The sequence below is a fragment of the Chaetodon trifascialis genome, chromosome 11, assembly GCF_039877785.1.
Source record: "Chaetodon trifascialis isolate fChaTrf1 chromosome 11, fChaTrf1.hap1, whole genome shotgun sequence".
Taxonomy (NCBI): Eukaryota; Metazoa; Chordata; class Actinopteri; order Chaetodontiformes; family Chaetodontidae; genus Chaetodon; species Chaetodon trifascialis.
Window position 1 is genome coordinate 10,136,314 of NC_092066.1, and position 24,115 is coordinate 10,160,428.

Genomic DNA, 24,115 nt, shown 5'->3' on the forward strand with positions numbered 1-24,115 from the left:
ACACTGGTTCGCTCAAGGCCGAGAATAGCCTAAACTGACTGGTTAACTTATTTTCTGTTAATGCATTTACTAACAGCTTCATATTACTTTTTTTTTTACCAAAAACAAAGAAAAAAAACAGATCTTTTTTTCTCCCTGTGAAGGAGTAGTCCCAAAGGATCTATAAATTATCCACAGCAAGACGACGGACACAAGTGTGCTGCTATCCAAAGGGCCTTGTCAACATGAATCAAGAAGAAAAACGAGCGAGAGCACACAAACAGCAAAACATTTGTGTGGTTAGTGGTTTGTTTTAACATAGTTAGATAAGTGGCTTGTATAATATCATTACAATATAACTGAATTTATGTACATACATATGCAAACACACAATGTGTGTGTGTGTAAATATGTGCGTGTAGAGTAAATCTTACACCCTGTCTTTTTTTTCTTTTTAGCAGTCTCTGAATATGGATTTCATTGCCATAGAAGTCGTCATTCGAACCCCCCTGTCCCCTCACTGTCCTCTCATCATGTTCTCACATACAAACACACACATGTAAAAGATTGACACACATACACATACACACACACACATACACACACGAACGCACACACACACACACACACACACACACACACACACACACATCACTCTTCTTTGGGCAAAGCCCCAGAAACCAGTCTGCTGGTGTTACTGTCCTTGTGTTGGATCCTCATTGACTGGACTAATCTCTGTTTTCTTGTGAAAAGATGCAATTTTGTTTTTAATAGGAAAATAAAAGCGACTCTCTTCAAGGCAAAACTGTGATTTTTTTAAAAAAGCTTGAGATGTTGACCCAGTTGTCTGAGAAGGGTTTTTTTTTTTTTCATCTGCAAACCCCCGACACGGGGGCCACAGGAGCCACAGGAGCTCTGAAACCCAACCCACAGAAATCCCTCAAAGTGCTTATTGCTTCTCCATCGGCTCGCTCCTCTTTTGTTTGCAGAACACTGTTCCGACAGTGGAAGCAACAGAACAACCACTCCTCTTCAACACATCCATCCTTCTCTTGCTCCACTGATCATCGGGGCTGACAGATGACTGGTTTACCCTTTGCAGGTATAGACCTCTTCTCTCTGTGTGCACTGCTTGCATTCGACATAGCAGCACCAGCGCACCTGGCACTGGCAGGGCCGGGTCACCTCCCTACTTTGAGTGTTGTGGCCTCGTCCACAGCAGATAGCGTCGCAGTTCTTGTCCTTGTAGCACTTGCGGGCTGCCGTGCCCGATGAGTACTTGCTGGGTCTACAGAAACTGGGTGAGTCCTCAATGTGGAGCAGGTCCATAGTGCGAGGGATCTGATCGTTCAGGCCAGGCAGGGGCTGCTGCTGCGGCGGCTGCTGCTGCGGCTGCTGCTGTGGCGGCTGCTGCGGCTGCTGGCTCCGGCCTGTGGAGATCTCTCCCTCCCCCGTGGCCTCGTTGGTGGAGCTTCCAACCTTGATGGAGGTCTCATAGCGCTGCTTCAGCTGCTTGCCGATCTCATGGAAGGGCAGGAGCTGCCTCCAGCAGGTCTGGACGGTGCAGGAGCCGGAGACGCCGTGGCATTTGCAAGTAGTCTCCACTCCGGCTTTGATTACCTGGTTCAGAGACAATGAAATACTGTTAACTGCCACGAAACGTTCAAGGAATGTGATGAATGCTATGTGATTTAATGAGCCTTTGTTTAGTAAGCAGTGTTTCAAAGAGCCAAATTACACAAACATACTCGCAACCAGACGATTAGGGTGGAGCGCAGTGGTTTGCAGAGGAATGTAAAGGTACAATGAAAATGATTACATTCACTGCTCTTTTTGATATCATAATAAAAGGGGGGGAAATGGAGGCTCCACTTATTGCACGTTAACTATCATCTACATAACTCTGAAGGTGAACAATGTTACACTTTGTCCTCATATAAAAGATCAAAAGGATATTAGATGGTGGGAGGATGGATTTGTTTTCACCACGGATGACATTTTCATTAAACTCAATAACTGTTATTATGATAAGTGAAGGGAGGTTTTCGCAAAGAGATGTACTCTCAAGTTGACAATCCACTCAGGCAGCCATGGGAAAGAGGAGACTTTAACATGTAGACGCTGGCCACTGTTATGTCATAACACAGAGAATATGTCATGCAAACAGCTGGAAAGAGGAAGAATAGTAAAGAAAGTCTTCTCTTAAATAAAATCAGACATAATTGCTTGTAAAACAAGCAAAAAATCACCACAAGACGTTATTCTAACGCTACTTGACCCCTTCGCGGTCAGCCAAAGTTCAGTGCAGCATCAACCACAATCTCAAAAGCAGTGTGTGTGCGAAAATCAATGACAATAACACATTGTCTTCAACGGGGTTTGGATAGCATCTACAGTTCTTTTCTCAGACTGTGAAAGAGATCGGGGAACAGGAAGTGCATATTCATCACACCAGCGGGTCAAGAAAATTTAATAGGTCAGCTTTTAAATGTCGGGGGGATGCAGAGGCTAGCACATTCCAGTTCCATCCTCCGTGTGGGAATTCATCCTGAACGAATGCGGTATACCTCACTACATGTGCAAATCACAAAAAAGAGCAAAAACAATGTCATAAATCTTTTATCACAAATAAAACCTCCCAAGAGATTGGATTTTGGAGAGCCTAGCAGAAAAGGAAGAGCCTGCATTGGTCTTTTGGGAGAGTTTTGTGTCTGCTAACATTTGGGAAGTGTGCCTCTGCTATAACTCATTTTGAAACTGAAATGAAAACGGCTACAATATGAGAAAAGCCGAGTAAAAGCAACCGATTCCAGACCTTCAGTTTGCTTTGGCTTGATGGATTAAGACCATTCCCTCCCTTTTTTATTTTACTATTAAAAACACTTCCAAGATGAAAAAGCCATATTTGCTCACCACAAACAATTGCTGAATGGTGCCAGAGCACAAATGAGAGTGATTGCCTATCTAATCTGGGAGAGAAAACCAAATATTGACTAATGAGCACTTTCAGATTTCACCAAATTTACAGTGGCAATTACTTTAATCAGGTTAGGTTTCTTGGAGATCCTTGAAACTTTGCACTATTTTTTCAGTAATTTCCCTCCTTCAAGATGCGCCATGTATACCTCTATCAATGTCATTCTCTTGAGGTCATATGAAATTCCTCTTTGGTCGTTTTAACCATATATTTGGACGGTGTGTTTTGTCTTGGACAGCATTCATTTACCAGCACTGTAATGTTTAAACTCCTGCTTTACAAAAGGAAAACCATAGATATGGTAGCCGAGTGTATCCGGGATCAGACACGCCATGAATTGGCACTTCTCACTGCTGTTTGTCTACATAACTGCACAGAACTCAGACTGTATTATATTATCACAGTTTTCCCACCCTTTAACTGATTCATGTTAGCAATTAGCCAACATTTCTGTTTAAATACTGTCTGTGACTCCAAATGAACTCTGACCCCATTCAAACTGTTTTCTTGATGACTGTGTGGCGTCGTGCCTCAGTTCAGCTTTTTGCTTTCAAACTGTTGGAATTATTACTTCAATAAAAGGCAAATTAGACATTTGGGTAAAAATAATGCTACAAAATTATTGTCGGGTTAACTTTTTTCTTTCCTTTGAAAGTAAAATTTATCTTGCATCACTGAGGTGTACATGAATAAGTCTCTGCCACAACTTCAATTAAGTTATAATTTAATGTTTTACACAAATTAAATAAGCTAATAAAATACTTTTGCTGTCAAAGTCACAGACATGCTTTTATAATCAATGGAGTAACTACAAAATTAGACCTTATATCTTAAAGGGACACTTGGTCAAAACTGAAGCAGCAAAAGCAGAGATACTCTGACTTTTCATTAAGCTCCAAAAATACTTGATTCTACACGTCCCATGATGCAACCCAATAGCATCTCCCTCAATCTCCCCCAATCTCCACAACAATCCCCTGAGGTAAATATCTGGCTCTTTAGCCGCTGAAGGCTGCACTGTGTTCACCAGCTAGTTGTTAACTTTGTCTCTCTGCCCTTTGGTGCTGAGCAGGTGGCATACAGGGGACACTATGTGAGTGTTTTTTCATTGAAAATCGGTGATGAGAACAGTATAATCGTAGGCTGAAAAATCCAAACAATGATCTACCAGGCGCTAAAATGCTCTGTAGAGCTGAAGGAAACAGATAATTGTCTCTGGTTTTATGATTAAGAAGCCATCTTCATCGTCTCATCCTGCACTTACCTTCATGCCCACATTTGTGTTGTGCATGTCCACACGTGCGCGCAGGTCCTTGTTGGAGCGTTTGCCCAGGAAGTCCTTGACAAACTTGTTGGCGTATTTGAGGTTGTCTCCACAGCCGCCCCACTGCCACGCCTTGCGGTTCTCCAGGTCCGGGGCCTCGTCACACGTGCAGCGCTCCATGCGTCCCGCGCTGCAAGCTTTGGCCATCGCATGGGTCAGGCCCGCCGAGGAGATGGCATACAAGAAGGCCGTCTCTTTAAATCCTGGAAAAGCACATTGGAGAGTGACAAATGAGAAGGAGGAAAGTAGAGTTTTGAGCATCAGCGCGCTTTTAATTCTAGTTTTCCTTTTCTATTTTAGCCCAAGGGAGTAAATCGCAAAGATGTTCCTGTTGCCGTCCTCATTGTGCGCTACTGGAGCGATACCAAGTCTGTTTTTAGGTTCAAGAAGAAGAGGAAAGCCCATACCTCTCTTTAGTATGTTGGCTCGGTGTCGCCCCTCTAAGGTGCAGTTCCACCTCTCGAAGCGGAATTGATACTGGCATTCTAGGGCGCTCATGGTGATGGCCTCTCTCAGGGTCTCCGCCACGCCCGGGTCTCGTCTGCACATCCTGCGCTGCTTCTTTTCCAGTTTGAGCCGGTCGCACAGCTTGTAGTGGGCCCTGCCCACGTTCTCCTCTGGTAGAGAGTTCAGTGGCAGGATAGACAACGGTTCATTACCTGTCAACCTGGAGGGAAAGATCACAAACAAATTCAGGTCAGGTAAGAGAGTGCGCAGAGAGGGAGTGGACACATCTTGATAAAGGTTCCAATAAAGCGCAGGATGCCGACCTTCCTAGACAAACAATAGGAGTTGCAATGATATACTACATAAACAGCGCAGGAAGCACAGCTGGGGCATATAATGCTCAAAAGTTTGGTTAATGTTCAAATGAATTCAGCTGTTCAGCGGTTAATGTTCAGGGGAATTCAGCATTTGCTGGAGATTGAGATCAACCTCCAGCACAGGCGTGTCTGTGTATAGAGCGAATTCCCTGCAGAGGTGGAAGAGTTGTTTCTTTTCATAAAAAGTTCCTGACACCCTTTTGTCCCTGTTTTAGACCTCAAACGTTAACCAAGTCACAGCACCAGCAGCTCACTGCCTACTACAGCGCTGAGAAATTCAGACTGAGGTCATGATTTGTGTAAGTAATAAAGCATTCAGATAGTATGGGGACATATTTCAAACAATGGCATGCAGTGAACGTGACAGTCATCCCACATGCATGTGAAACAGTAGCCAGCAGATACTTGGTTTAATATTTATAACATATCCTGAGGGGGGAATGTCACTCACAGCAGCGTTGTATAGATTTAAACATGATCACACAGCAGGATTTACACTCTCGTTATAGGATCCCCATAACAAAAGTCCAGTATTCAGGATCTTAAAGCTGCAAGCCGTTTCAAATATAACAAGCAGAAGTATCAGTTCTAAACATGGTATGGAGAACATGTGGTGGACTTGCACTCCTTTCGTCAGTTTATTTAAGGGAAGCGTATATAAAACACACAAAGCGGGGACTGCCACATAGCTGGCAAAACCGACGACCAGCGTTCTGAGGTTGTGATGGGGAAAGCAGAGCATTACTTTCATAAACACACACAGGGGACATGACTGTCAGCCTGTGACCATTTTGGTCACACCAACTGACAGGATTGGCACTGTAGTTGTTCATTATGTGGAATTTCTGGCCTCCTTTACACCCTTAAAGTGAAACTGAAGAATAAATGGATTTACAGAACTCACAAAAGCACAAGACTTCGGGCCAGCGTGCCTTTGGAGACGGACTTGGGAAATTTAAAGGACACTTCTGCCTCGCCTAATGCTGCACTGATAAAATGTAGGAGTCCTCCTGTTTTGCTTTCCCTGTAGGACAAAGTTTTCATTTTTTATCACTGAAAAAATGAGCAAAAACAAGGATTAAAGCACCCAGTTGTGCAAGTGAATACAGAGAGTTATTATGGGATTATTTCAGTTTAAAAGGAGGGATGGGTAATGTACTTGAATTCAATGCCACCAATGATTAGCATAATTATTATTGGCTGCGACTTAAACAGTAGGCTGTCACGGGATATTTCATAGATGTTGTTACAGTGAAATTTTGATTATACAGCTTTTAAAATCTTTCCTAAATGAAATTTTACAACCAAACTACCTTTTATTATTGAATTTAGACAAACAAATTGTGCATTAAGATATCACAGCATTATTAAACCCACAGTCATGAATTGTGTATCCCTTCTTGCTTGTAAAAAGTGTGCATTGAGCCAAACAAATTAAAAGAAGTCCAACTATAAGACTGTGAACAGTAACCGCAGTAAATGGGAATCCTGCCACATACTTGGATTTAGCCAAGCAGTGTAACAGAAATTATTCCACAATATTTTTGTAAAGGTGCAGACTACCTGCTGGATGTCCACACCAGTACGGTTAATGTACCAGAAGTGTTGATCGCTGATCTCCATTACTTACATTTTTGACTTCATTACTGTTTTTCAGAGAAGGTTCTGTCACCACTCACATTCAGTCCAGCCTCTAGCAGAAGGTCACAGTAGTTCTTCAACAAGAGATTTGTTTTATTAAGTCCAATAACTGACTGAAATGTTTCCCCTCGAGTCCTCACTTTCATACCAGGGGACTTAATAGCTCACATATGCTTCATGATATTGTCTTTACAAATGCGCTCACAGCCTGGTTGACAATCAGAGCAGTCAAATCAAAAAGGAGGAATCAGGATTTGATCTCAGATTGTTTCAAACGGTTTCCTTTTTACAAAGCGTGTTTGCCTTTCCTTAACCTGTCCGACAGCGATGAATTTTCAAATGGAAACCTGGCAAGCTGTGTCTTGACAGAGATTGCTCTCCCAACACACTCAGAGAGTAAAAAAATGTATGGTTTGAGGCGTACAGAGCGAGGCATACACAATGCACCAGAACTGCGTCTCCCTGTGAATAACTAACATTTTCCTCTTATTTGTTTCACGCTTTGTTAAACTATACTGTGCTAACAACGCCAAGGAAACGTATTCAAAGTGCCAAAACAAGCAACTCCAGCCGACCCAGTGTGTTACATGTGACTGACGAGCGTTCCGCAACATTTCTATGGCAAGCAAGCAGCCAGGCATTGAATGATGGTGCCATGTGGAGTACCTGCAGCCCATTACACGAGCGGGGAACTCAAAATCATGTAAATTAAACGTACATTTCAAATTCACACTATTCATTTTCCTCAGCAAGACCTGCACAGGAACACGTATCAGCGACGAATCTTCTGAAAGCCCACGCGCCTGCCAAAGCAAGAGAGCATTAGAGTGACAGACTTCAACTGTCTGTGCGACGTCTGCCTGAGACAAAAAGATGGTCTGAGAGGAGCTGGAGGGGGGCCAAAGATGACATGACACTGATCTCAGCGCTACTGTCTCTGCGGCTTTTTTACACAAAGGCATATTTCTAGCTGGTTACAAAGACAGCCCGGGGGGGGAAGTGCAGAGGGGAGAGATTTGAGAGCGGAGAAACACTTCACGTCTCCAGAGGAGAAACTACTGGCTCACTCTTGTGCATATTTCCACTCTGTGACAGACCAGAAAATAGTCAAAGAGGATCACAGATGTACGCTGCTTCCATTTCTTGTCGTTGTGAAATAATAAATAAAAACAATCTCTTAGCAAATTCACTTTTTCGATAGTTACAAAATTAAAAGCAGAGTTGGTGTCAATCATTCCTCTTTAATTCAAGTTTGCTGGAAATTAAAGATAATATTTCCCTGGATGCGGGACCGTGACCCCTGCTGTCACACAAAAGGGTCACACATTCCAATATGGTGATCTGCAAAAAAACAAAAAAAAATTATCACTCTGTTCTGCTGTTTGTTGAAGAATGACCTCATTCAACTCACTTAGAGGAAAGGAGAACTGGAAGACAGTCCAGCGGCTGAATCACAAAAATCATTACAGATCTGAACTTGAAATCTTCGGCCAAACGGAAATCATTATCGTGTTTTCCCGTAACGACAACCATTTTTAAGAGGAAAAATGGAAAAGCACAGTCATGTGTCATCTCTGACACCTCCCCGACATACAACCCTTTACAAAGAGCTGATGAATTGTAACTAATGGTTTTAGTCATGGTTGCTGACTAATTTACTTCAGCTTTTTCAGTCACTAATAAAAACGACTTTTTCAGTTGCCAAACTGAAAAATCCCTTTGACTGTTTCACCCTTATGATCACTTTCCTTCCACAAAAGGGCTGCACAAAAATCTTATTTACAACTTATTCATGGTTGTGCACAAGGCTAAAGTTACCTGAACAACTGCCCATTTTCCCTGTTTGGCTGCATAGATACAAAAAGCTCAGAATGGCTAAAGTTGCATCAAATTAAACTTCGATGTCATCCAAACTTTTAATGCTTCTGCAAAGGCATGCCTCACACAGACTTATGGCTGCTATCATGTGACACTATAGTGTCCAAACTTGGTACTGTGCCCCATCTTCTCTGGCGAGCTGGCTAACATATAGGTAGCAGGTTAGGGTTCGGATTAGCACCTCAAAATGTCTTTACACGTGCCTGAACTTATTATCCATTAATTAAAGGATTACCAACATTTTAGGGCTGCATCAAATGAACATTTTCACTCATCGATAAAACTGCAGATCATTTTCTCCATTAATCAATTCAATGTTCATCAGATAACAGTAAAAATTTTAAGTTAAGCTAAAAGCTTTGTCCAAAGAATCCACAGATAGTCAAGTTACTGATGTATAAGATCTGTTTGAAAACATAAAAGCAAATTTGGGGCCTTATTGCTTGAAAAATGTTTTGAACAATTAAATCAATTTTTAAACTAGTCAGTTAATCAACTAATAAACATTTTAACACCATTAGTACCAAACAGAAAGGATCATTTTTCACAACCTGGCATCCCAAATCTAATCTAATAACTGATCTATAAAGCATTAATTAATCTTTTATTAATTATTCATAAAGCCATTAGTTCTAACTTTATAAAGGGTGCTTATTATCAAAAGGTTGTACCATATTATGCAGAACACAGCTGCTTATCAGAAAAGTGCAACAGTAAGTGAAGCTGAGGTGCTCCACCACACTGAATCAAAGTAAGAGCATGTAGCTGTGTGTTTTCACATCGTGGACCATTTTCTGCAGGTGTTTTTGTTTGAGGTGTTGGCACAGCAACACCAATTACACACAGGACATAACACCAACATATAAAACTCATTATTATCCTACGTGAGGTGGGATTCTTGCTGATGTTTGCTCAGCTTTGCCTTTTCCATTCACACACTTGCCTCTGCACACTCCTCGCAGACATCGCTGAGCCACTCTCACGCTGCGCCTCCTTCACTGTCTCTCACTAAGAAACACAGCAGTTTGTTTAGTCCTTTCTCTCTGACTGTCAGCACCTCCCATTGCCCGTGACATTTACTTTATATACGTTTTCCAATGCAGCTGCTTCAGTGAAAACGGTTCGTTTCACACCGCGGAGCTTCGGCGTTGATCCCTCAAGGAAATCATTGACCAGCGCTAAACTTCGCCATCATCACTCCCTCTCTGGCTTTACATTACAGTCCTGGAAGTGACCCTCAGCTGGTAATTCTGATCATTCTTCACTGGTCTGATATGTCAAGTTAAGGGAGTAGTTAAGGGAGTATAATGATGCCTAAACTCTTCATAGTGAAAACATATTATCTCTGTTCCTTTAACTGTCTTGGCCTAATTGAAATGCCTGCTGTGTGTATAGAGTACAGACACGTATAGCTTTTTAACTGCTGGTGTTATTCATATACTCACGCAACCATATATAAACAAAGGCAGCTCAGTCCATGTGGTACAGATTAATCTCAGGAGGCTAAAGCAGAACAAACAGTAAACTTTACAAATATCAGATCTAGTGCTGGAACAGTAAACTTTTTGTCAATTCGCCAAACAATTAATCTATCTCTGGTTCCAGCATTTCCTGCTGTTCACGTCACCTCAGGCTCTGGGAAAGTGCGAGGGTCATTTTTCACTCTTTTCTGACATTTTATAAACTCCTGCTGACCCAAAAAATAATTGACAGATTAATTGGTAATAAAAATAATCATTAGTCACAGCTGGAGCATCGAATGGGAACATTTGAGGTCATTTAGAAACAGTGTCACCCATTACATAGTTTATCCAACAGTGAGCACAGAGTTTATTTTTCAGCTGTAAAATGTGCCCCTCAAGACACATCGTAGTCATAATACCTCAAAAAGCTAATTAATGGAATACTTTTTTTAAATGTGTCTACATGTCTTACATGTGTACCACTGATATCAGTCCAGTTGCTGCCCTGTTTGGATGTTTTTTCCCATATCGCAGAGGTTTTTGCAACTTCTGCAGGTGACATTCGCATTTTTTATACCTGCACTATATCAAGACAAAAACTTCCATGTTTCCAAAGGAAAGACCCTCTTTGGTGCTTCTGAAACTATAACGAGAAGTTACTAAAGGCAGTTATTCCTCAAACATGCAGATAAGGATGCGTGCGTGCGTGCGTGCGTGCGTGCGTGCGTGCGTGCGTGCGTGCGTGCGTGCGTGCGTGCGTGCGTGCGTGCGTGTCTGTATGTGCATACGGGCTCTTACTACCTTAAGTCAACACCTGTAACAGTCAGTCGTGGCTGAACGCGCCCGGGCAGAAAAAGCACAAAAGCCGCAGTTTCTCCATCGGCCTGAACTTGCAGGTTGTGTGGTCTGGTGTCTCCTCGATCACAACTAAACCTCCCCCCCTCGTGCTTCTCCTCCCTTTTCCCTCTTCTCCAAACTTCCCCTATTCCCACTGGTCAGTTACTCTAAACGAATGCCAATCATTCCACCCCGCTGTTGGCTCAAAACAAAGCCCCCTCTAGACAAAACCACCGCTGTCTATGAACGTATCTCACACAAGACAATGACGGACATGAACATTTGTCCTTGTACAGTTAAACTGTCATGAAGACAAACTACCGTGATCACCTGAGGTTAGTCTTTTAAAACATTTAACGTTGAGTTTTTGTAGGAAATGAAACTCGCCAGTGCTGATCTCCTTTTCTCTCTTTCACTGTTTCCTCCTGCCTTTGCACTGTCTAAAATGCTCCTTTTGTGGGGGGTGGGGGGTGGGGGGTTAGTGTGTGCTTTTCTCAGAAATGTTGGATGAACTTCAGACCACCCTGCCCAAGTCCCATCTGGTGTATCACGACCATGCCAGAGGTTGTAGGAATGTGAGTGTGTGTGGTGTTTTCCCTCTGGCCCACTCTAACTATGGCTGACAATGTGCTCCACAGCTTAAACGTGAATAATTGAAGAAACCGTGAATCAGTGTCGAATGACTCTCTGGTACAGGGAGTCTCCAGGCTTTAGTCCACCTCCAAGAAGTTTACACGAGAAGCAATCCTGCGCTGAACTCCGACTTTTTCTCCCTAACAGCCATAGTGATGCCGTTCATTCCCCAAGTCATTAAAACCAGAAATAGGGGAAAGAGTAAACGATTATGTATGAGGCTAAGATAAGATTAGTCAGTGGTTGAAAGCACTGGGTGTTGTGACTACTCCTAACAAGCTGTGACTGACACAGTACAGTAACATGACAAAACGACTTTGAAAACAAAGTAGTACTGGCCTGAGACTTAGAGAGTCATTACTAGTTGAGTAATGAGTCTTTCTGCGTAGTGGGGATGTAATGCAACATCTAGAGGCACTGCTACTCACAATGTGAGGGGGAAAGTCCGCTATCTCGTATGACTTAACAGGATATGACCCAATGTTATATCATCTGCTGTCCCTTCTGGTCATTTACAACCCACACAGGCCGCGTCAGACTACTCCCAATAATTTTACTGATTGGGTCAAGTTCCCGTACATGTGCTCTCTTGACATTTTCAATGCACGCTGCATTATATTTTCTTTAAAGTCGATGTATTCTCTCTCCAGGCCATGCACCTGAAAAACATCTTTCTTTTTCAATTCATAAAAAAAGGGGGGGGGGGGGGGGTTGCTGCTCAGCCTAATTTTTTTTTTTAATCCACAGCCGTGAATGCGAGCGCTGGTAGCTGAGCAGTAGGACTGCAGGACCTGGGTTTGGGAATGGGAGTGTGGGGCATGGTAAGAGGTTTAACTGCTATGTGAGAACTCAAGGCTTCTAAGGTCAGCAGCTCAGTTATAGTCACTGTGTGACTGGCACAGATTGGGCGCGCAGCAGTGTCCACATGACTCCCCTGTTCTAGCCGACACCATGGCACAGAGCAGCCCTGTACCAGCGCACCGACGCACCAAACACGTTCAGGCACACATACTGTACTCGGATCTCACCGATTCGCACATGCTGACACAAGACCCAGACTACGGCTGTTTGGTGAGAGAGCAAAGCAGTTTGACTGCAAACTTGGTGCAATTCTACAAAGCAGATATTTAACATTGTGCAGAGACTGGAAATGTCAGGTTTGTTCAGTCCCGTCACACCGAGGCCAAAGCACCTCGGTGAATAAACCGAGCATGCAAAGTCAAACCACAAAATCCAAAACAAAACAGTAGCTGTTTTGAATCGCTCATGCCTCAGTAACTACAAGTGCTGAGTTCATTAACGGTTATTTACTCTCACTCCTCAAAGATCTGATTTTTTTTTCCTGACGGGCCTCCAGAACACAAAACTGAAAATGCAGCACTTTATTGTTTCCAATCTGCTGTGAAATATTCAAGCTCAAACACGTGCTGTGACAGTAATTTTCAAGTTAAAGACGTGTTTATTTGCCTCACCTGACAAATATCCCTCAGTAGTATGAGTTTGTGTGCACATACGCACAGCTCATTCATCGCCTGGAGTCAGAAAGTTTGACTCTTGACAAGCGATTGCTGATTAAACCAGCAGTAACCAGTTGAAAGTCATGCAAATGGGCCATTTTCAGCGTGGAACAAAAACTCCTCCAGGGTTAATCGCAGCGGAGAACGTCTGCCATGCCTATTCTCATTCACGTCAGTGTACATTTGACTGCATCCATATTGAAACTAATGCTCAGGCTTTATGGATAAATATGCTTTTTGGAGCAAATTATAGTCTATGTAATAACACCCATTTGGCAAACACACATATTTGAATGGAGTATCTGAGTGCATGTTAGGTCAGGCTTCTATAGGGTTGTGTTTATGCAAGATGATCGTGCTGATAAAGTGCGGTAAAAGTCTAATCCTGCAGCTCTGAAAAGGTATGGCAGACTTTCTTTCATCCTTTATGAAATTACGTATCTTGGAAACTGGTGCAGGAGATTAAAAATCAAGATTTCACATTGGCTGCTGCAGAAAAACAAGTTTTAAACTGTGAAAATTGACAGAAAAGTAAACAAAGTCAGACATGAGAAATGTACTGATATTCTCTAGAAGACCGGAGCCTTAAGTGAGGGTTTGTCAATCTGCTAATCTTGGCACATGTGAAGTGCCATGTCTCTTCATCCCCACAAACCAGGCAGAGAAAAACGCCTGTGGTCAAGGATGGAAAACACAGGACATAGCGGTCGCACTAACTAGCATCATCTCATCAATGCCTGACCACTAAGAGTATCTTGAGTCTATATTAGTTTTCCTGTTTTGCAAATTGCCCATGTCTCCAGCTCCATCTGCAAAGATCATCATGCGTGTACACTTTAACCAACAAGAGTTTCCTTCAGCGGGAGTTTCCTTCCCATATCTTCTAACTATCCACCAATGACGTGCACAACTGACTGGTGGGACAGTCCTTTTAAAATCAAATATGTCTTAGCTGCGGTCTCTTCGGCATGCTGATGACACCAGAATTATAAGCCCTTAGGATGTGTGCAAGCCAAACACATTTTAAAAGCCTCACCAAACCATGTAATCTTCAAAATATTCAGAAAAACCATGTTATTATACAGTATGAGCCCCATAACAACCCACTACAGACACCACTGTAACCTTCATAACAAAGGTGTGTACCACTCTCTGCAATTTTTGATGATTCAACCTGTAAAATAAACAGTCACACTGTGCATTACTTAGTGCAGGGAAGACATGATGTGCAGAGAGGTGAATTTCTGCTCTGTAAGCTGAAGTTGAAAGACACTTCGTACATGTCATGCAGGTTCACCACAGCTAAGCATACGTAGAACTATTTTCCTTTCCTAAAGTATTTTTACACAGACTTGGCTGCCTTTACATTTGATGTTTTCACATTTCATTTCCCACTCTCCTACTGTTACACAAAAAGGTTACAAAGTGCTGATTGAGGGCCATCCTGCACTCTCAGAAGGCGCTGCACCACCCTGTGGCATCCACGGGCATAGCAGGCCCTTCCACTGGGATGTTAAAGAGCAGAAGCAAAGCACGGCTTAGCTCAAATCCGGATGTATCAAACAGAAATATAAAGAAAACAAAGCTCTCTCTTTTCAGAGGCCGTGCGGTCTGTTATCTAAGCCTCCAGGTTTGCGTGATCTCACCACGCTACACGGTCACAGCACCATGCTGAGAGAATCCTATCTTCTTGGCTCACAGTAAAGTGATACCCTTTGAGGTGTGGCTATAGCCACAGGATATCCTATGAAGTTGGGAAATCCCTCTATCAACGGTGCTCCCCGCCCTGCTGCACGTCAGGGCTAATCAGTCCTTAAGGCCTGGTAATGAGACGCCCGCCACCACTGTCTGCCAGGCAACGCCAGCCTGAGCCCACACTAACTCTGCTGCTCCTAATGAGTGGTAATCACCCAGCAGCTCCCCACAAACCGCTGCAGGGATGCCGGCACGCACATGAGGCAGGCAAAAGCCAGCAGACAGGAGGGGAGAAAGAGGAGGGAACCGAAGGAAATGTTTACATGGAGTGGCTTAAAAAACAACTTGTAACATTTCTGTGCTGTGCTGAAGAAAAGAGGCTCCTTTAAACGTTAAAACGCACTGCTGTTTGATACACAGCAGGAACTAATTCAGCACAGTGATAAAAAAGCTTTTACAGCTGCAAACTGAAAAATCACTCCTCCTCAGTAAATTTACACACATCCCATTTGTTATCCTGTTGTTTTTGGCATGCTGCCTCACTTAATGGAGCGCTGAAAACAATGATACCATCTGAAAGGGCATCAGCTCTGCTTCAGGAACAAACTGATGAGAGAGTGTTTAAGGATATTGCAGTAATTAAACAGCAAGCAATACCAACCACTATATTCGCTTCTTCCGGATGCTGCGGTGACTCTGTGATCGGTAAATCCCAGTTGCATGACTGTGGGCAGCCTTCCTGTATATGTCGCACATGAACTAAATAAAAACAAACTCTTGACTCAGTGTTAGGACTCGCATTCAGCACAGTTTACAAGACCACAGAATGACATGCCTTTTAGCAAAACTCAAATTTAAACCACTGGAGTCGTCTCAGAGAGCGCTCCGAGCCCTGACGGGGTCAACTGGGCGAGCAAATCACTTCCCTCTCCGACAGTTTACACAATATCTCATCAAGGTGCCGAAACCTATTAAGACAGGTAACGAAAGCCCAGCGAGCATCCCCCGATTCAAGCTCTAATGATAACGGATTTAGCAGAACCAGCACCTGCCACAACAGGCGGAGGGAAAGAAAATGAGCGCTCGCATTCTTGTGGCAAAGGATGACAATTTAAGCGGGTGCTTGACTACGCCAGGAATCCCACCCCACCCTCGGCTGCGCAGACTACGGGCAGGAGAGATTGTGTTTATGTTACACTTACGCTCCACCGCACTCTGGAAATTGGGTATGCAACATTGACCCTCTATTTTGAGTAAATCAGTACTCAAGAGGCCCTGGGATGCCTCGTGCTCATGGAATATTTATTTGAACAGGTTTGTGTTAGCATGTCCCACAGTCGAAGCCGAGCAGGACTGTGCCGGAGTGTCACCGGTGTCGAGTTTCTGGGAGGCTGGCCACGGGGCAGTCACATTTTGTATCTGTGTCACCTGTGCAGGCTGTTTCGGTATGTTTCATGTTCCTCAGCTGCAGGGCTAAATCATTCACTGACACTCATTCATATTCCCCCCTCAGCGGCCCGCGGAATAATAAATCTGGAGTATCGTAACACCACATGTCTCTCTGCACTGCACAGAGTTTTAGATAGAGAACAGACTGACAGAGGGAATTGAAAACAAGTGCTTACTGAATAAGTAAATATGCATTACCATTAGGACCATTAAGGCTGTTGTGAGTGCCAATTTGGCACGTCAGCCTTGATGTATACTGCCTGCCAAGGGTGACACTGCTTCAGGGAGGGAGGCAGAAACACAGTGCAGGGTTACATTTGTCTTTCTAATGCAACTTTTGAGCTGAGACCAAAGACAGAAAGTCTGACACGTGCATGAGCATTACAGATGATGACGTTTTCCTGAGAAGGGCTGAGATGTTTCCATCAGGCAGAGCTGCTACAGGTGCCATACAGCATGTTTGCATCACTCAGACCACTTGTGCAACACCCAAGAGAACAACATTTACCCAGAGGCAAAGAGCTTACCCAGAGTTTTACATGTAGAAAATGCTTCCCAAGGTAGCCGTTCCTTTTATGGTTTCCCTACTGTTTTTTAACTTTTCTTTAGATTTTCATTCTAACATGCCTTATTAAGATCCAGGCAAAGCAGGTCTAACCCAGCAGTGTACCGAGGGGGCACTTCCTGCGCTCTCCTGCAGATTCACAACAGTTCCCAGATCACCTAACACTCCTGGATCCTGCACCCATACCTACCATACATTTGACTCCACTGGAAAGGCTTCAAGTGTCATCACTCCACAGTGTGCACAGCCATTTGTCTGTGTGTGTGTCTGCACTGTTTGCAGCCAAGGGGAGCACTAACAACACCCATCAACACAGATATTTGTAGATACTCCGGAAAAGCACCAAGCTCTTGTTTCTGTTGAGCAGACGGCGCCTTGACGGCTTTTAAAGGCACATTTTGTTCTGTCGCTTTCCAGATTAGGTGTCGCTTATGGAGATTTTTTTTGTGGGGGGGGGGGGGGGGTAAAACTCCTCAGTTCCAGGTGAAACATGGCTGCTCTGCCACCTGACATGCTGACCTCATTTGAATGACCTTGGCTTCCCCGCAGGGTAAAGGCTCTTCTGTGACCAAGACAGAAAAGAAGCGAGACAATCTGGAGCAGCCACTCTGAAAGTGGAGGTCATCGTGGGCTACACCTAAAATCCAAGGCGTTCCCTGAGAATGACTTGCTTTGAAATATACACCCTGCTGCTCTTTCTAAATTAAACATTATTGTATATATGACATGATTCATGAAATGCTTAATTTTACAGATTGATTTCCTAACACGTGTTCCAAGTGTTTTTTAAAGTTGATGGAGGCAGCAGAGAAAAAAAAAAAAAAAAACTCCTGCCAGAGTTGTGTGATGTTTATGCTGGATGGGGGAATTTTCTGTGCAAGCTGAGCAGACGTTTCGGCCACCAGTTCAGTCAGTCAGATTGCTTTATTGTTACCAGCTGTTGAGTCTGAGGCATACACACTCACCTTTCGCTCCTGCTCGCTGTTTTCAGAGTCGACTAAGGATATGATTTTACAAGTGTTTCAGCAAAATAATCACCCGACCGCTACCTGCCATTCAAACGTGCCAGGGGTTATTTTACAGTGGGCGCTGGCTCAATTGTCAGGGAAAGAATGGGGGGTGAGCTCTCCACGGCCAACATTACTCAGAGGCTGCGTGCATCTACCTATAACAGATGATGTGTTTGCTTGTCGTAAAAAGAAAAGTTTAATGGTCAGCAGCTTCAGCGTGGCCCGAACCCCGTGCAGACAACCTGCTGCAGCCACCAGCTGTGAGGCCGCTGTGCGCTGCGCAAACGCCGCCAAATGACACCGCACTGACCCGCAGATATTAATGCAATCAAAACAACTCAGATAACAAAATGAGTGGGGACGACCCTGTCGCAGGTTCCACGAATAAACTTACTTTCAGTGAGTTGACAGAGAGACAGAGAGAGAGAGAAGAAAAAAAGTTACCTGCTTTGTGTTTCAGGAACCAATCAAATCAATGAAAGCAGCATCATGGACACACAAGTGTGAGTCTGTCAGTCCTTACCCGAAATATGCTGCGGTCGGTCCAGGCAAGTTGAGAAGATACACTATAACTGTGAACGATAACCATCCCAGGAGTAGGTGTCCATCCAGCATTTTGCTGCGGCTCCAGGGCAGATCATTTCGTTTCTCCTGAGTAGCTGTGTGAAATCCCTTGCTGAACGCTCAACACTTCTTATACAGAGAGGAGCTGCGGTGCGCTCCTCCCATCAGCAGAGAGAGAGAGAGAGAGAGAGAGAGAGAGAGGGAGAGAGAGAGGAATATGGCAATACATGCAGAGAGCTGAACTGATTCACAATTCACTCTCTGCCTTCACACAAAGGGATCTTCTCTCTTCATGTATGATTGGCGTGAGAGTTTCTCCTCTGTGGGCGTTTTAAAGCAGCATTCAGCCAGTGTTTGTGCAGGCTGAGGTCAGCCTGAGCTGGCCTGTATGTGATAAAATACTTGTTTACCTCCAGTCAGTGACAGTTTATTTCCAGAATGGCAAACCCTGCATTTGTATAATCCAGCACAAGCAGGATAATACAGTAATGCTGGTCCACACGCTGCACTGTTTTGAAGTGAGGGAAGTCAGTATTGGCTAAGAGGAAAAAAAGATGTTGTAGCTAGATTTGCATTTAATTATGATTCTTTTTTTGTTGTTGTTCAGCGGTGTAAAGTCTCAAAGAGGTCCACTTAAGTGCAGTTCTGACATAGCTGAGAAAAAAATGTCACCACGGGGGCAAGTCCATCGGCTGAGGAAGAGCATATGATGGGCTGAAAGCTCCAGAACAGATACTTGAGCAATTTTAACCTACGTTTTGACAGTTTTGTCAACTTTCTGGGACAGGTACCTTTTTCTCCACTACATGTTTCTTCACAGATACACAGTAAACATATGATGAAGCATTTTGTTAAACATTAAACTGTATTAAGAAGTTAAAATTAGCTCCACATGAACCAGCTACAACTGTAAAATGTATTCACTCACGTGGGCCATTTTGCTGCATAACAAGTACTTTTACTTTTCATACTTTTGCTGAAGTAGCCACTGCTATATTGTATGGAAAGGTTTACTCACTGTCTCAAAATATTCTTCCAGACTTTGCATTACAGACTAGTTCGTTCATATGCCTCATATATCTTCATGTCTGTGTTGATTTCATCAGTCAAAAAGTCATAATATGCTGCAGGAAAGGCTTCCTGTTTAGTAGGTTTTTGGTTAAAGATTGCCTGTTGAAGTTAAATATCAGTCTGGTCTTGCCTCTTCTTGCGAGACACAGCCATCAGTTCTCCTAAACCACATGCGCTGAGGTGAGTTCACGCGCAGTTCACCATGAAGAAAGCAAATTTGTCCGCAAATATAACTGTAGGCGATTTCACAAGAGCCCAAGACGAAACCTTTAATCACTGTGCAAAATATCATATTGAGCACCGTAAATCAATTGGCGAACTATCAATCATTCTGGCAAGTAATCTGAACCCTTTGGCAAGCCTGCTCTTGAAAAATATTTACTCTTCCTACGCATTTGATTGCATAAGATTTCGAGATTACCAAAACGTTTAGTTATTGTCACAGAAAACCCTCTCTAACATGCGATCACTATTGACACGCTTGTGTTTTTACATGAGCGTATAATGTATTAAAGCAGCAAAGCTTTATTTGATTCAATACTGGATTCTTAACTTAAGACCTCTGATTAATATTAATTGTTTTTCCATTTTATATATTTTTATTCATAGACTTAAAGGAATTAAGTCCAGACAAGCATTTCACTGGCATGACAGCTTTATTTACTTGTTTATTCTCAAGCATGACAGTCATAATGAGTGAGAAGCAGTATTACAGATGTGTTGATTTAAGTTGGCCTCTTGATGTGTAAATAATATCCACAGATTGTTTGCTGGCTGAGAATGTCTTTAGTCAGGGACAACCCTACTTAACTCCTGTGTAAACACCTTTCAGTGGCTCAGCTACCACCTGACATCTTTTGTGTCCGCACACACCTTGATTTCTGGCACATAAAGAGAGCAAGGTATCTGAACTTGGGAAGGGTCCAGGGTTTCTCAGCTACACCTGGGGAGCGCTCCTGCCAGCATTCGGGATGAAGTCTTTTCATTCTCAATCTCAAACAATATCCAGCCCGTTCACTGCAGATCACAAGCAGCCGCAGATGGGCCAAGCGGCTTCGCTGAGCCAAGTTTCTACTTAATGTGTGTAAACAAAACAGCACCTCAAATTAAAGATTAAAAGCGAGCAAACTTGATAAGTGATCCCATGATCGCTCACGTCAACAGATAAGCAGTTATTCAGCTTTTGCGTGAGTGTGTGTGGACATGACAGGTTGACTCGCTGCATTGCGGAAGGTTATTTCAAAGCAAATGTTTGACACATGCTTATTCGCTTTCTGGTGGACAGTAAGATGAGACGACTGATACCACTGTGATATCTGTCTGTAAACCAGTTAGGTTTGTTCAGCATTAAGTCTGGAAGCAGGTAGAAACAGTAATAGCACATTGCTAATGAACACGTTATGTCTCATTTGTTTATTGGAGTTTTATGATGTGAAGTTGTATGTGGGGCTGTGGCTGGAGGCTGTGACTTCCTAAAGTTGTCACAGTGAGGTTGTTTATACAGGTTAAACAAATGAGACGTAACATGTTAATTAGTGAGCATTTGAAAAGCTGGTAAGGATGTCTTGATGCCTCCAGACAGAGCTAGGCTAGCTGTTTCCCCCTGTTTCCAGTCTTTATGCTGAGCTAAGCTAACCAGCTGCTGAATGAAGCTTCATATTTAATACGAACGAAAGTGGTATCAATATTGTCATCTAGCTGACAGCGAGAAAGCGGATAAAAGTATTCCCCCAAATGATTTGATTATTAATGAAGAGGTCGCATCTGATATCTGAAGACTTCTGAGAAGCAAACATGCACCTGAAGGCCTGAAATCGTTCTGTGCCTCTGCACGTGTGGTGTGTAAAGTTATGTTATGTTTTGTGCCAGATCATTTCTTAACTTCCTGGAGTCTCTGCTGTGGAGCGCCAAGTGCTCAGAGCCAAGAAACAGTCCTGCACATAACCCCCGGCAAAATGACAAATTTATGCTTTCACATTTTGATTTTTGTACGGATTAAACAAACAAGATATACTTCAAGGTGCTCATATGCAGATTGTGTTATCTTTCAACAGAGCCAGGCTGTCTCCCCCTGTTTCCAGTCTTTGTGCTAAGCTAAGCTCATAGAGAGTGTATCTATCCTCTCATCTAACGCACCACCAGAAAACAAATTGTCACTGTGCTCCTCCAGCATTTCACGTTTCAGTGAATTGCTGCTTTGCTGTTGTCACTCAGGATGATAGATACATTCTTGTATGACAGGATTAGTGAGTTTTATGAATTTGCAGTGTGCATGATTTCACTTTCAACTCATACTCAGAATCATTTGGGGATTCAGACAGGTGAGCTTGTGAAGGCACAGGAATGCACTTTTTTTTTTAACATTATCAGCTTGTCACTCCTAAAGGGCACTTATTCAAAAGCCTATAGGCCCCCAGTAAGGACCCAGCTTCTTAATAACACCTGGTTTTAAGGAGATCAGCAGGAGGGTTTGTCAGTACATGACAAGAATGGACACTAATCCCGAGCAATACCCAGTGGTCCTGCATGTCTCTTGAGTGGGATAATTGATTCCCACACCCTTCTTAAAACACACTCGCCCCCTCTTCTCAGACCGGGCAGCCAAGAAAACAGAGCTTGTTTCATTCTGGTGTCGAGGGAACATGGCCATGAGGACAAAAGCATGTAGTTTTTGTTTTTGTTTTGTTTTTTCACCCGTGCTCCGGTGAGGGTTGAACTGAGGGCTGTCATAAGTGTTGTAGGTGGTAGCAGAAATTTGTTTGGTAATGGACACTAATCTCTTTAGGCTGTCGGGAATTTTTCCCTCCCTGCAGTTGGAGACACTACTTTACCCTCCATTTTCTGCCTCCCCGCGTCTCCCTCAGAAGCCAACATGCATATATAAATGAACAAAACGCATTATAGATGTGAATGTTATAGATCCTGTCCGAAAATAGTCGTATCAGATATCCATGAGAAGTAACGGTGCAAAAAAGTCAACTTTGTTTCAGCTCCAAGTGTGACCAGAATACTCAGTTCAGATTAGCCTGCAGTGTTACATTTCTTTGCAATTACAATGAGGTTCCGCTGGGCATTGAGGTTAGTCTGTGCACCGACTATTCAAATGAGATGGAATGTGCTATGGGATGTTGATGGAGTTTGAGGTATTTCCTTGCAAGGCACAATCTCCTAAAATGCATTCAAAACATTTCAATGTGTTGTATATATTTTTGACGAGCACGGTGCGCAAGGTATCTGCTGCATGTGAGACCAATGAAGAGATCTAGAAAGATGTAGATAATGAATATAATGCAAGACAGATTGCATCTCGTATAAAGTTAACATAAAATATGGTATCGCATTCTACATAAAAAAGTCATTTTGAGTAAAGAGCAAAGATTAGATTCCTCCTCCCTCTCCTCAGACTCTTATGTATTAGCCTTGGTCTGACCTTGTCTTGATATCACATCCCTGGAGAGGAATGTAAATCGTATCCGTCCAATCCCAACCCAGTTACCACCAAACTCCTCGTTCTCACCACCCCTACTCCACTGCAGGGCCACATGATCTTTTCCATGTACCAGACATAATTTGTGGCTTAGGTTTGGAGGCTGACGGTGCGTCTGCGCCACTCTGCTGTTTCAGGCGTCGGGTGCACCATGTGCAGCAGTTCTCAGGATTCAGGAAAAGTCCGTCCTCGGGGGCTGGAGAGGTAGCTGTTGTTTTTGAAACCTCAGTAACTTTGATCGTGTCGCAACAAGAAGGCAAATCACATATTGTCAGTGAATACATTTTAAGGGATGTTAGGGGAGAGTAAGCAGCAAAAAGAACTTGTCACAATCCCTATCAGAAAAGGAATTAAATTAAGAAAAGATTCCACTGAAAAGGTCTCCTCAAAGCTGACAGGGCTCCTGTCTACTGTCTAGTTTGTTTGCAGAAACCAAAACAGTAGCTGCCATTTAAAGAAGGAGCATCTAACAATCAGAAAACACCAGAGTGGAACTTAATCCTGGTGCTTCATTTGTGGCATGTAGCCTATGGTCCATGCACATTTTCTAGTGAAGTGTTATGACACAATTGAGCCAAATTGTATGTGAGCATGTGGCAGCTTGTCCATTCTTGAAAGTGTTTAAGTAGGCACCTCTAAGCTGCTGTTGCTGTGTAACTGTGGGAGGAATACCTTTACTGCAGCGTGAAATGGTCGGTTGTAGTAAACATGGCCCTCCAAAAGAAAACACTTACCTTTAGTTTGGTGACCTTTTCAGAGGCATCTTTCGCTTTATTTTATTAACATTTGCATCCTATTGCCGGCCAACCACTTTGATCATTCAAGCATTAATTACATTTCCTATCTTGCAAACAATGACATTAATATCTGACATTAATATCAAACCAAGTCCACTAGGTTTTTCGCATGATATGATCCACTCCTTGGTTTCCCAGCAACCTGTGAAACGTCCTGCTTCAATGGTGCTTACAGAATCGCAGTGTTTTATTTGCACTTGAACAAACACGACCACTCGTCCAGGTTTACTTCATCTCACTGGAGAAAGCATCTACAATGACACAATGCAGTGTTGACTGTAAAGGTAGTGACATGCTAAGGGTTCAAGCCAGGAAAGTACAGGTTGCTGTACGAAGACAGACGATATGGTAGACGTTTAGTGAAAGGGTCGGGCTCTTGACCAGCAGGTGGTGTTGATGGAATG

The 24,115-nt window shown here is 43.2% G+C and overlaps 1 protein-coding gene across 1 annotated transcript; it reads right to left on the reverse strand.

Moving 5' to 3' along the window:
- Nucleotides 1–956: 956 nt before the first annotated feature.
- wnt9a (wingless-type MMTV integration site family, member 9A) lies at nt 957–18,452 on the reverse strand. The gene is made up of 4 exons (XM_070974551.1): nt 18,316–18,452; nt 4,688–4,947; nt 4,221–4,483; nt 957–1,599 (listed from the first exon to the last, which is right to left on the reverse strand). Exons 1-4 carry the CDS (start codon nt 18,405–18,407, stop codon nt 1,069–1,071), a joined length of 1,146 nt encoding a protein of 381 aa, XP_070830652.1. The 5' UTR covers nt 18,408–18,452; the 3' UTR covers nt 957–1,068.
- Between the last annotated feature and the right edge of the window lie 5,663 nt (nt 18,453–24,115).